General features: G+C 39.9%; 1 protein-coding gene across 1 annotated transcript in view; it reads right to left on the bottom strand.

Annotated features, from left to right (window-relative positions):
• Positions 1–13,047, bottom strand: part of SVEP1 (sushi, von Willebrand factor type A, EGF and pentraxin domain containing 1) — a 355,921-nt gene that overhangs the window by 33,886 nt on the left and 308,988 nt on the right. Inside the window, exons 43-44 of the mRNA XM_069086632.1 lie at positions 12,696–12,872; positions 6,193–6,363 (exon numbers count right to left, since the gene is read on the bottom strand). Of these exons, the coding sequence (XP_068942733.1) occupies positions 6,193–6,363; positions 12,696–12,872 (348 nt within the window). The remainder of the gene's footprint in view (positions 1–6,192; positions 6,364–12,695; positions 12,873–13,047) is intronic.

The raw sequence follows: 13,047 nt of genomic DNA, 5'->3' as shown, positions 1-13,047 counted from the left end.
CCTGCTCTGTCTCAGTTTGAGGGAAAAAAAAAAAACTGTTCCATGGGCAGGTAAGTGGTGCAGTGAAGCGACAGCTAGATGGTGTAGTGAATAGAGCACTGGCTCTGGAGTAAGGAGGACCTGAGTTCAAATTCAGCATCAGATACTTAACACTAGCCATGTGACCTTGGGCAAGTGACTTAACCCCAATTGCCCTGACCCCCCAAATTAATTGCCCCCTCCAAAAAAAAGTCCCCCCCCCCAAAATGTTCTGGATATCATCCCTTTTGTTCTAATTAAGTTGGTCTAGACTGTCCAGTGAATGTGAACTGCCTCTGTGCCCCCACTCATGCTGCCTCCTCTCCCTTTTCACTTTCTCTCATAAATTCCTTCCTATCTCTTAAGGCCCAGCACAGATCCCCTTTTCTAGAAGCTTTTCCTGAGAATCTCTTGACTGTCTTCAGCACTTTGTTGTTTTGTTCAGCTGTTTCAGTCATGTCCCACTCTTTGTCACCTCACTTGGGGTTTCCTTGGCAAAGACAGCAGGTGGTTTGCTACTTCCTTCTCCAGCTCATTTTATAGATGAGGAAAGTAAGGTAAACATGGTTAAGTGACTTGCCCAGGGTCACACAACAAGTAAGGGTAGATTTGAACTCGGGTCTTCCTGACACCAGGCATGGCACTCTATCAACTGTACAACCACAACACTTAGAATCTGTGCCAAAAATTCAACACAACCCTCACTGTCCTGTTTACTGTTATTCTCTATGTAGGAGGCTTTTCTCTCTAACTAGGCCCCTAGTATGACCCTTTTATATTCTCTGTAGCACCTAACATGGAATTGTACTTATGGCAGGTGTTCAAGAAATACATAAGGAGTTGGTAACACAAGGATATCTTTAAGTTAATCAAGGAATATAGTTTCCTGAGTTTGTGAAATGAGGGAAAGTAAGAAAAAGTATATGTACATTAGTGGATAATAATACACTTAATCATATGGGTCTCATTTTAAATTCTGACACTGGCCTATTGTGTTATCTGTGAGGATAGTTACACCATATTACCGCTACCAATGACTCATTTATGTAGCCCTCTCTTTCCCCTCATACATTTCTATGATGTTGGTCTGCACAAAACTAATTTAGCTCTGTTTTATAGTTACGCAACCCAAGAGGCAGGGAAGTTGTTCAAGCTTTAGATTTGTGATCATTCTACTCAATCAATCTGTGTGGTCCATATGTCTGATTTAAGCAAAAGCTATGCAAAAAATGACCAAACCAGGAAGAATCACAAAAACTTGAGTAAGTTGCATTTTCTATAGCCTATCTAGGAGACAGAGCCATAAAAGGAACTATGAATCACTTGTTCCATTGTTTACATGGCTTTAGGGTGGTCCTTCTAATGATCTGTTGGTACTAGTAAAATTGGTCATATTCAGAACAAATTTCACATGATATGAATTGTTAGTTATGTGTTAAGGGATACAGTCACTGATGAAAGGCATCAGTGATATGAACATCACCAAAAAGGTTGCCATAGACCATTTGTTATTTATAATACTCAGGGGTGGCTAGGTGGCACAGTGAATAGTGCACTGGCCCTGGAGTCAGGAGGACCTGAGTTCAAATTTGACCTCAGACACTTAACACAAAAACTAGCCATGTGACTTTGGGCAAGTCACTTGACTGCAATTGCCCTTCAAAAAGCAAAAAAAAAAAGAAAAAAAAAGGGAGAAATCACAGAAAGTGGAGTTATTATGTTTGATATCATAGAGATCTGAAGGATTTCCCCTTAAATCCCAGACTTTTTAAAAGTTCTCCTTTCCTATCCAAAGAGTTCAGAAAATGATGATTCATTGGGCATAGAAATCCATTTTGCCCTACTAGAAAGTCAGAGGAGGCATGGGGGAGGATGTAAGAGAGAGCAGATTGGGGGAAGAGGTATTCAATAGGATCTCTATTTTGGGGTCAGGGTAGGGGAAAGATGGGGAGAAAATTTGTAATTCAAAATCTTGTGGAAATGAATGTTGAAAACTAAAAATAAAGAATTTATTTAAAAAAGAAGTCAATTACAACTACAACAACAAAAAGAAAATAGTGCTTCAGTAAAGTAAAATTTTCTTCATTTCACAAACTCTCTGACCTTCTTGGTATTATAACTCCTTTTCTCAATGGGTAAATGTGGAAGAGAGCCAAGGACAGAGAAAAACCCATTATTTGTATTGAAGAACATCTTCACAAACATTTTGTTTCATTAAAAAGATTTTTATCCAGCATTTTTTAGCCACATTATATCCTTCTAAATATCATAGAATATACATAATTTATAGGCTACGGGAAACCAAAAAATTTGAATGCTGATGAACCCTGAGTGACCTCAATTCTATCAGCCTGGGTTTGAGGAAAAGACAATTCAATATCTAGGTACTGCTCTGCATGTGTGTGAAAGGAAGAAAGAAATGTGGAATTTGTCTGTATTTCACTGTGGTTCTGCTGTAATGCAAACCAGAAATAATTCCTTCTCGGGGTGATCTCATTCTACTCTATCACAGACATAGCAACAAGAACATCAGGCCTTTTTCTTTATACTTCAGCATGATTAGGACACCTGATGTGCAGATAAAACAAGTGTCACATGAAATCATGGCCTATTTGTTCCATTATGTATCAACAGGTGAAATTGGTAGAATGAAACAGTTACTGCCCAACAGTGGCAGGTGTTTAACCAGTCCATGTTCTTTTCCTGGGCATTAGCTTCTGGTTCAGCCAATGTTTCATATTGTATGACCAAAATATTGAGTGTCATCTTATAGCCAGTCCTTGAAAACTTGCTAATCTTTAAAACACAAAGATATTCCTTTCCAAACTGAAAATCATTAAGCTTCTGTGCCTATTCTGATTCTCCTGAATACTCAGCTGTGTAGAATAAAAGACACCAGCTCAATTCAATTTTATCAGACTCTCTCTCTCTCTCTCTGTCTCTCTCCCCCCCCCCCCCCCCCCCTCTCTTTTCCTCCCCCCCACCCCTCTCACTCTCGTTCTCTCTTGCTCTCTCTCACTCCCTCTCTTTCCCAGCCTCAACTACTCCAGGCATATTAAGTGGGTGTGTCCTAAGCTTGAACTTGTTAGCAAATACATAGGTTAGTCATATAGCCATTTATCATCACCATTTCCAAATATATAAATTTCACATAATTAGTAACCATGACAACCTTTATGTTGACTATGCATGTCACTCCACCTTATAGCTATGAGGTTTACTTCCCAGAATACATCTGGCATGGATCCAGAGACGCCAACAATTGATTGCATGGGAGGTCAGGGCTAAGTGTTCTCTACTTTCTTCCTCTTCCCTATCAGGCTGTCTAGGCAGGTGCAGGAAAGGATCTGTTTAGCTGACTCCCTCTTTCCCTCCTCTCAGAAAAGAAAAGGCACTACCTCTGACCATGACTTCTTCTGTGATGAGACCACAGCACCACTGGAGAGTTCATGGTGCATTTCCCAGCAGAGGCAGCAGAAACAAAAGTCCAGATTCCTCCCCTGCTTTTTTTCCTTTTATAGATGAGGCACCTGAAGCAGGAGTTCACAAAGATGTTTGTAGGGCTTTCTAGAAAGTACCTGTCTTCTCTCCTAATATGGGATCAAAGAGTGTCAGAGCTGAACGGACCTTAGAATAGAAATAATCTTTTAAACCAACTTCCTCATTCTCTAGATGAGGAAGCACGATGTGGGTATATTGACCATGTTGTCCTCTTCTGAATTTGTGTTCTGATCTTGCCTGTCAACAAGATATTTCTCTATGGTTATTGATTTTTAAAAAATTCTTGCTCATGTTTGCCTTTTTTTTTTTTTTTACTTTTAATTTGATCTCTACTTCTGGGATCCCAAGGGCACTGCCCCAGGCTTCTTGTGCTGGGGGTTAGGGGCTCGGTTACAGGCTTTCTCTTCTCAGGACTCAGGTGCCGGGACACAGGTGCTTGCAGTTGTATATTGTAATGGTCTGGTATTTTACCTGAGTTGGAAGCAGTGTGTGCCTGGTGTTGGAGCTTGCCTGCTTCCCCACCCTGGGACTCAGCATCTCTTACTGTTCCACTGAGGTGGGGCCTGCTGCTGGTCTGCTGAGACACCTGTCATCCTGCACTGGTCACAGCAAGTCACAGCAAGAGGGAGATTTCCTGTTAATCCCCTAGCCTCCCAAGATAGAGCTAAAAGATAGCCATACCCTGACTCCACTATTCCAGGATTTTTCTTGGGGCAGTATTCTCTATGCAAGAAAAAGCAAGTAGTTAAAGAATGCTTTTTCTTTTCTTTTCTTTTTTGGAGGGGGGAGGGCAGGGCAATTGGGATTAAGTGACTTGCCCAGGGTCACACAGCTATTGTCAAGTTTCTGAGGCAGGATTTGAACTCAGATCCTCCTGACTCTAGGGTTGGTGCTCTATTCACTGTACCACATAACTACCCCAAGCATGCTTCTTCAATGGTTTCTCAAGTTCAACAGAAGGTGAGAGCGACTTACTGTTTACTTCACCATCTTGGCTCCTGGAAGTTTAAAAATGACGAGGAAGCATGATAACTAATTACATGGAGAAGTATCATGGAAGAGTGGAAAGGTCTTTGGAGTCAGGAAGAGGTGTATTCATGTTCTGCCTCAGTCGCATCTTGGGTACCTCACATTAACCGTTAAGTGCCCAGGCAGCTCTCTAAATGATCCATTGCCTAGTCAGTGCTTTAGTTGTGGGAGTTTCATCATTAGAAGTTTCCTAAATGAAGTCATGGGTCAAAACCAAACCAAAACAACTAACCAAAAAAACCTGCCTGCACACCGAAAGAAAAAGGAAGAAGTCCTTCTGACTAGAACCTCAACTATTTAAATGATTGTGTGAGTCTTGATCAGTTTTTCCCATAAATCTTTCATTAGAGGTCTACCCAACATGCTGAAGACTCGTCTTGAGGGATATTCATGAACTACTCAGGGCGTTATTATTTTACTCTTGTCATTTAGCCAGATCACCTTCCTATCCAATCATTCATATCTTTCAAAACATTTCTTGCATTAAAGTCATCGCTGATAACATACTGTAGTTGATATATATCTGCTGTCCTTTGGGTCACCTGCGAGTTAGGTCCTTTGAAAATGTTGATGCTCTAGAATTTGTAGTCATATAGAACTGCTGGAAGAACATGGGCGGATTTTCACTTCAAAGAGCACCTTGGGGTCACTGAATATGCTCTGCTATTTGGTCTGCTTTTTTCTCTTATTCAATTACAGATTGAGCTCATTGTCCGTTTACAAGTGCCTGTCCTAGGTGGGGCAGCTCAATCAAATCTCTATACAGCTGCATACCCTAGTCTGCAAAATAAGCATTCTTTATCTACTTTTTTTTTTTCCTGTATAGATTACCAGACTAGACTCTTTTTTTTTTTTTGCTTTTTGGGGGGCATTTGGGGTTAAGTGACTTGCCCAAGGTCACATGGCTAGTTTTTGTGTTAAGTGTCTGAGGTCAGATTTGAACTCAGGTCCTCCTGACTCTGGGCCAGTGCTCTATTCATTGCGCCACCTAGCTGCCCCAAGACTAGACTCTTTAGAGTAGTTATTGATCTCATGCAGGATTGTCTGTTATATTTCAAGGCTTGACTATTCAATGTATAACAGTATGTCGAGGAAAAAGGAATACTGTATTCATATTGCAATTCATAAATCCCAACTCCTTCCCCTTACAGGAAATTTAAAAATAAATTCTTAAAATTGTATTTTTAAAAATCTTATAGTAGTTGCTATAACAATTGTCTATATTAGAGATTAATAACTTGTTGTCTTAGATTCCTTATCTTTCTTCAAGCCTCAGGTCAGATACCACCTCCTTTGGGAAGCTGTCCCAGACCTCTCCAGTCATGAATGTTTTCTGCCTCCTCTACTTAACCTTGTTTTTTCCTTAACTATGTATGCATTGTATGTGCCAATAGAACGTAAGTTCCTTGAGGGAAGGGATTGTTTCATTCTAATCTTTGTATGCCCACCGCAGAATATTATGTCTTACATAGGGTAGGCACTCAATAACATGTTTATTGAAATAAATCACTAAATTAAAGAGATGCTAATCTTAAGCTATCTGAGTTTTCTATGTAGATTTCCCAAGAGATTCACACACACAGACACACACACACACGCACACACACACACACAGACACCAAACCAAATCAAATCTACCCATACCTCTGCATGTAGGTGGTGATGTCCAGGTTCCATTTCCCAGGCAAACACTTCTAAGGGAGCCTTCCAACATATATCCACTATAGCAGGAGTAGGTTACCAGGTCTCCATACTGGTAATGTATACCACGAGCAATTGCATTTTCAACATGAGCTGGAGGTCCACAAGAGATCTCTAAATAAGCAAACAAGCCAGTTACAAGTATGCCTCTTACTAGGCCCACGGTAAGTTATTTGTAGTGTCCATAGGAACATTTTGATCTTGCGCTACTATTCTACAAAATGACAATATAATATCTGCAACGGTTTTTGGAAAAATGAGATTTAAAGAGTCAGTTACCACCCAAGGGTTGGAGGTCAGTTTTATAAACTTATAGAAGAAAGTCTATAAGGAATTAAGCATTAATATTTGCATTCCAGGGGCAGCTAGGTGGCACAGTGAATAGAGCACCAGCCCTGGAGTCAGGAGGACCTGAGTTCAAATCTGGCCTCAGACACTTAACACTTACTAGCCGTGTGACCTTGGGCAAGTCACTTAACCCCAACTTCCCTGCCTTCCCCCCTCCAAAAAACAAAACAAAACAAAATATTTGCATTTCACTAACAAGACTGACTGAGAGAGCTCTCTCCATGGGGGTTGGCTTGTATGATTGTGCCTGTGGAACAAGAAGCATAACCGTGTTGAATGTTCTTATTTGATCCCTCTTCAACACATGATAACTATCATAGGACTATGCAGCTTGTGGTTATTTAATAAGCAGCTTAACACATGAGGTTATATGGGTGAGGTGTGATTACAAAGGAGAATTTTAAAGGTTAAATTTTATAAATGAATATATTTTAATGCAACAAAATTCTACTTTAGGGGTGTCCTGGTAAATGTTTAACAACGACACCATTGGAAAAAAATGTATGTAAAGTTTAATCTGTAGTATTATCATTTTCTCTAAAATTTTCTTCAGTCTAGACAATCAACCAAACAATGAATGCATCCATGATTTGTAGCATTTTCCAATTGCTGAGGTATAAATGTTCACACTAAAATTTTTTTTAATTTTTCAAATGCTTTATTAACTTCTGATTTACATCATTCACTTCTGCCAGATTTTGAGTTACAAATTTTCTCCCAGTTTTTCCCCTACCCACCACCCCAAAATAGGAGTCCCACAGGATATCCCCTCCTCCAATCTGCTCTCTCCTATATTTTCTCCCATACCCCTTTTGACTGTTCCAGTGGATCTCTATGCCCCAGTGCCTGTATTTCTTATTTCCCAATTACATGTAAAATAGTATTGATAATAGTATATATATTTGAATATCTGATTTTAAAACTTTGAATTCCAGATTCATTCCCTTCCTCCCTTGTTACCCACCCTTACTGAGAAGATAAGCAGTTCAGTATAGGTTGTACATGTGTAGTTAATGCAAAACATTAACATAGTAGATATATTGTAAAAGACTGACTATATTTCCCTCCCTCCTATCCCACCTCCCACTTGTTCTATTCTCTACTTTGATCCTGTCCCTTTTCAAAAGTGGGCGCTGCCAACTTCCCTCCCTGTAGCCTGTCCTCCCTTCTATCATCCCCCCTCTGATCCCCTTCCCCCCTACTCTCCTGTAGGGTGAAATACCCTATTTAGTGTGTATTTCATTCTCTCCCCAAGCCAAATTAAATGGGAATAGGGTTTACCCATTCCCTTTTGCCTTCCTATTCTTCCCCTCCATTGTAACCATTTTCCCTTGCCTCTTCTATATGAGATAGTTTACTCCATTCTGTCTTTCCCCATCTCCTCTCATTATATTCCTCTCTCACCTGTTAATTTCACCTTTTAAGTATCATCCCTTCCTGTTAAATTGTTCCTGTGCCCTCTATCTATGTATACCTGTAAACATATATATATATATATATACACATTCACATTCATATGCCCATATACCCTCAGATATAGACATATATATGTACATACATATATATGTATATGTGTATATATATACATATATATATATTCCCTTCAACTACTGAGAAAAGTTTCATAGGTTACAATTATTGTGTTTCCATGTAGGAATGTTAATAGTTCAACTTTGATAAGTTCCTTATGATCTTTTCCCTGTTTACCTTTTCATGCTTCTCTTGCCTCTTGTATCTGAATGTCAAATTTTCTATTCAACTCTGGTTTTTTCATCAAGAATGCTTGAAAGTCCTCTATTCCACTGAATGACCATATTTTACCCTGAAACATGATAATCAGTTTTGTTGTGTAGGTGACTCTTGGTTTTAATACCAGCTCCTTTGACCTCTGGAATATCATATTCCAAGCCCTTTGATCCCTCAGTGTAGAAGCTGCCAGATCCAGGGTTATCCTGATTGTGTTTCCACAATATTCAAATTGTTTCTTCCTGGATGCTTGTAATATTCTCTCCTAATCTGGGAATTCTGGAACCTGGCTATAATATTCCTAGGAGTTTTCTTTTTGGGATCTTTTTCAGGAGGTGATCAGTGGATTCGTTCAACCTCTATTTTGCCCTCTGGTTCTAAAACACCAGGACAGTTTTCTTTGAGAAGTTCCTGGAGGATGATTTCTAGGTTCTTACTTTGATCATGGCTTTCAGGTAGTCCAGTAATTTTTAAATTATCTCTCCTGGATCTATTTTCCAGGTCAGTGGTTTTTCCCATGGGATATTTCACTTTGCCTTCTATTCTTTCATTTGTTTGGATCTGTTTAACAGTATCTTGATTTCTCATAAAGTCATTAGCTTCCATTTGCTCCAATCTAATTCTGAAGCAATGATTCTCCTCATTGAGCTTTTGAGATTCTTTTTCCATCTGGCAAATTTGGCTTTTTAAGGCATTCTTCTCCTCATTGCCTTTTTGAGCCTCTTTTGCCATTTGAGTTACTCTATTTTTTAAGGTGTTATTTTCCTCAGTCAGGCTGTTGACTCTCATTTCATAATTTTCTTGCATTGTTCTCATTTCTCTTCCCAATTTTTCCTCCACTTCTCTTATCTGCTTCTTAAGGTCCTCTACGGCCTGTAACCAGCTCATATTTTCCTTTGAAGCTTTTGGTGCAGGAGTTCTGACTTCACTGTCTTCCTCCTGTTCCATGCTTTGCTCCTTTTTATCCCCAAAATAGGAGTCTAATGTTGGAATCTTCTGTCTGCTTTGTTTCCTTTGCCTGGTCATGTCACCCCTCAGTCACTTGACCCCTGGGCTTTTTGCCACAGTAGGACTCTGCCACCAGACAGGCGAGGCTTCGTCCCAAATGCTGGGGTTTTCTCAGCTGCCAGAGGTATTAGATGGGTGCTCGCTCTGAGGTCTCCACATGCTCTGGCAAGCTGGACACACACCCCAGGGCCTCCACCCTAGACTGCAATCCAGATCCAAGAGGGTTAAAGCAAGAGTGATTACCCCTCAGACTGGTGCTTGGTCCTCCTACACTCTGCAGGCCAGGAGCTGAAGCTGCCACATGGTGCTGGCTGGCTGTGCCAGCATCTCAAGGGCTTCTCACCCTGGGGGCAAAAGCCGAGGCACTCCCACTTACTGGTCCCAAAGTCCAGACTGCACTGACCTCTCACTTTGTCCTCTGCATCTATGTGTTGATAATTCTGGAAACGGCCATAGCTGCTGCTGATCTGGGGTCCCTCCAGCCAGTGGCTGGTCAGGCCCGCCCTGGGGCTAAAGCCTCAGTGTGTGGCTGGGCTCAGCTCCCAGAGCACTGCACTGGCTGATTCCTGCCGGCCTGGCGGGCTGAACTCAGGGGGAGGTTAGTTTCTCTGTGTCATTTTGTGGGTTCTGCAGCTCCAAAGTTTATTTAGAGTCTCCTTTTTACATGGATTGGTGAAGGTGGGAGCTGGAGCAGCAGGGAGGTCCTGCTTCTACTCCCCCCACTAAAAATTTAACAATCTGCTCTGGTGAGCCAGCATAAGCTAACTCCAGTACCACTGACTACCAATCATGGAATGCTATAGTTTCTAAGAAATTAAAAATAAGTATCATTTAGAGGGCAGTGGAGAGACACATGGCAGGATTAAAGAGGCTACAACACATAACAAAAGTAACTATGGAGAAGAATCACAACACAAGATGTTAATAGAGAAGCGTCCCATTGAAAAAGAAATGTGATATTTTAGAGGGAACATTCTGCTGACTTGATTGATTTTTCTACTTAAACTTTTGTGTATCTATTTGAGAAATTGGAGGTTGTGTTTTCACAAGACAAATGAGTGGGATTTCAGGTGAATTCACAGGTGTAATTTCAAAAATAGAATCTTGTCCTTTGTTTCTATCACCCATTTATCACTGACTTTAGATCACATTGCTCTAGAATTATTTGTGTAATTGTCTTATCACTCTTACTAGAATGTAAGCTTCTTCTATAGCCACTGCACCTGGCAATGCCTTGCACAAAATAGGTATTCATATAATTGAGAGTTGGAAAGACTTTAGAGATTATCTGGTCCAGTTCCCTCTTTTCAAGAGATGAGGAAACTGAGGTCCAGAGAAGGAAAGGGGCTTGGCCACAGTTACACCATCTAGTAAACCCAAATTTTCTAACTCAAAATCCTTGTGCAAAGCATTGTTGTGTTGTGGGGAGACAAAAATGTATAAAACCCAGTCTCCATCTTCAAAGAACTTACAATCTGATTGGAGAAATAGGGGGTAAGATATGACGATGTTAGAGGTATGCAAGAGTTAAATAAATGTATAAGACCAACACTAACCCAAGTGTCACATGGCAAAACTGCTGCTGAACTGTGAGTTCTAGAATACTTCCTCTCACCATACATCCCCTGTAGTTTTTGACTATTCCATCATCTAGAGAAACATTTTAAATTGATATAGAGAGTATGTTCAGCTGAATACATTTTGCTTTGTTTTCCCTAGACATTTCTTCTAAATTTCTGAGTTTAAACATTAAATAAGATGAACATCTTCATACAAAGTAGTAAAACTGAAAAAGATAATCATATAAGAAACTTCAAATCTACAATCTGTATAGTTTTTTTCCCCTTTTAAACATATAACAAATTTAGCAAGAAGCAAAGCTGTCCTGCTTGTCTGTCTTTCCTCCTGGCTTTCCCTTATGTTCTTTGTTGTGTGTTTTTTTTAAAAAATCAGTTACTCCTTACTTCTATTTTTCCCTTCTCCCTTTCTTTTAATTGATTGCCCCACTCCAAATTAAAAAAAAAAGAAAGAAAAACTTCTAACACATATGCTTAATGTAGCAAAAAAAAAAATCCTTTTATTTCTGGGTACATTTTGAAATTTTATTGTCTTTAGTCTTTGAATCTGGCTTAGAATATCATAACTGGAAAGGTCCTTGGAGATTAGCTAGTCTAGTGATTCCTAATTTGTGGGTTGTGGACCCCTCAGAGGCTACAGAGTAATAACACTGTATGGCATCCATAAATAAACAAATATTTACTTGATAGATTAAAAATCTTATACACATTATTCTTTTCTGAGTATATGTAGATGCATTTCTTTTTTTTTTTTTAAGCAATTGGGGTTAAGTAACTTGCTCAAGGTTACACAGCCAGTTATTTCTGGGTATGGTGCTGAGTATCTGAGCCCGAATTTGATCCCCAGGTCATCCCAACACTGGAGCCGGTGCTCTTACTTGCTGTGCTACCTGGCCGCCCCTGTAGATGCATTTCTGATTAATAAAATACAGATTTGTTTAAAGGCATTACTAACTCAGTAGGATTTTGTTCTTCCATATTTTCTAAATTAACTATCATCATGTGAGTATCCTTAAACCTTTTTTAGACATGTAATTATGTAATATATTCAGAAAGGGTCCACATACTTGTAATGGCTTGGGACCATTGCTCTAGTCCAAATCTGTGATTTTATATATTAGATAACTGAAGTATAACAAGAGGGGGGCCCAACATTTTTTCTTAGAATTTTCAAGATTGACATGGCAAGCTTGGGTTGGTATCATAAAACAGGTTTAAGGATTGGAGCTGCAATTTCAGGTGCATAGGAACTGAAAGTGAGGAAATGCCTTCTACCAGCTTGGGTTGGCACAACACAGTTTTGTTGTTTTTCGTCCTTTGCTTTCAAAGAGGATCAATGACATCAGGTGGGTGAAGTCTTTACTTGCAACTGAATTGGATTTAAGTGAGGCAGAGTTGTGCTAAATCATCAGTCCCACTCTCTCCTCCAGAGTCATCAGGAGTCTGGTGGTAAGATATAGGTCAAAGTTTTAGTGAGGAAGAACTGGGCTCAAGGCCCACCTTTGCCATCTATTGGCTATGGGACCCTGGGCAAAGTTAAGTGATTTGCTCAGGGTCCTATAGCCTGTAGGGGTCAGAGGTGGGATTTGAACCTAGATCTTTCTGACTCAGAGGTTGGCCCCCTGCTCAGCACACAAGGCTGCCTGTCTGCTATAAGAGGCCAGTGCTGAAACAAAATCAATAATTAGGTTATGGGATGTGACAGAGTCACATGACATTGGGAATGCGGGCTACGATTGATTTAATTAATTCCCCCAAGACACTTACTTTCACATTTGGCACTTGTTGGTGTCCAGGTCTCATCAGGGTTACAGGTCATAACAGCTTGACCCTGGAGCAGATAACCTTCTCGGCACTTGATGGATACATTCTGGCCAACATAAAATTCCTTCTCGGAAAGAAGAGCATTCTCAGGGATTACAAAAGGTACAGGACAGGGATTTGCTGTTAAAAAAAAAAAAGGAAAAAAATTCCTTTTATTGTATTTTTTTTTCTATTAATTTCTTTATCCTCCTGTTCCTTCTCTTGTCTTTATGATTTAGGACTTTCATTTCAAAGGGTCTTGTGCTTAAAATATAGATTATGAAGCATAATTATAATATTAAGTTACATGTATAAG

The sequence above is a fragment of the Petaurus breviceps genome, unplaced genomic scaffold (assembly GCF_028583685.1).
Source record: "Petaurus breviceps papuanus isolate PSGF00001 unplaced genomic scaffold, PetGlider_PUasm1.0 118, whole genome shotgun sequence".
NCBI classification, from domain to species: domain Eukaryota; kingdom Metazoa; phylum Chordata; class Mammalia; order Diprotodontia; family Petauridae; genus Petaurus; species Petaurus breviceps.
The sequence above is the reverse complement of the archived record's forward strand: the minus strand, read 5'-3'. Positions and strand labels throughout refer to the sequence as shown.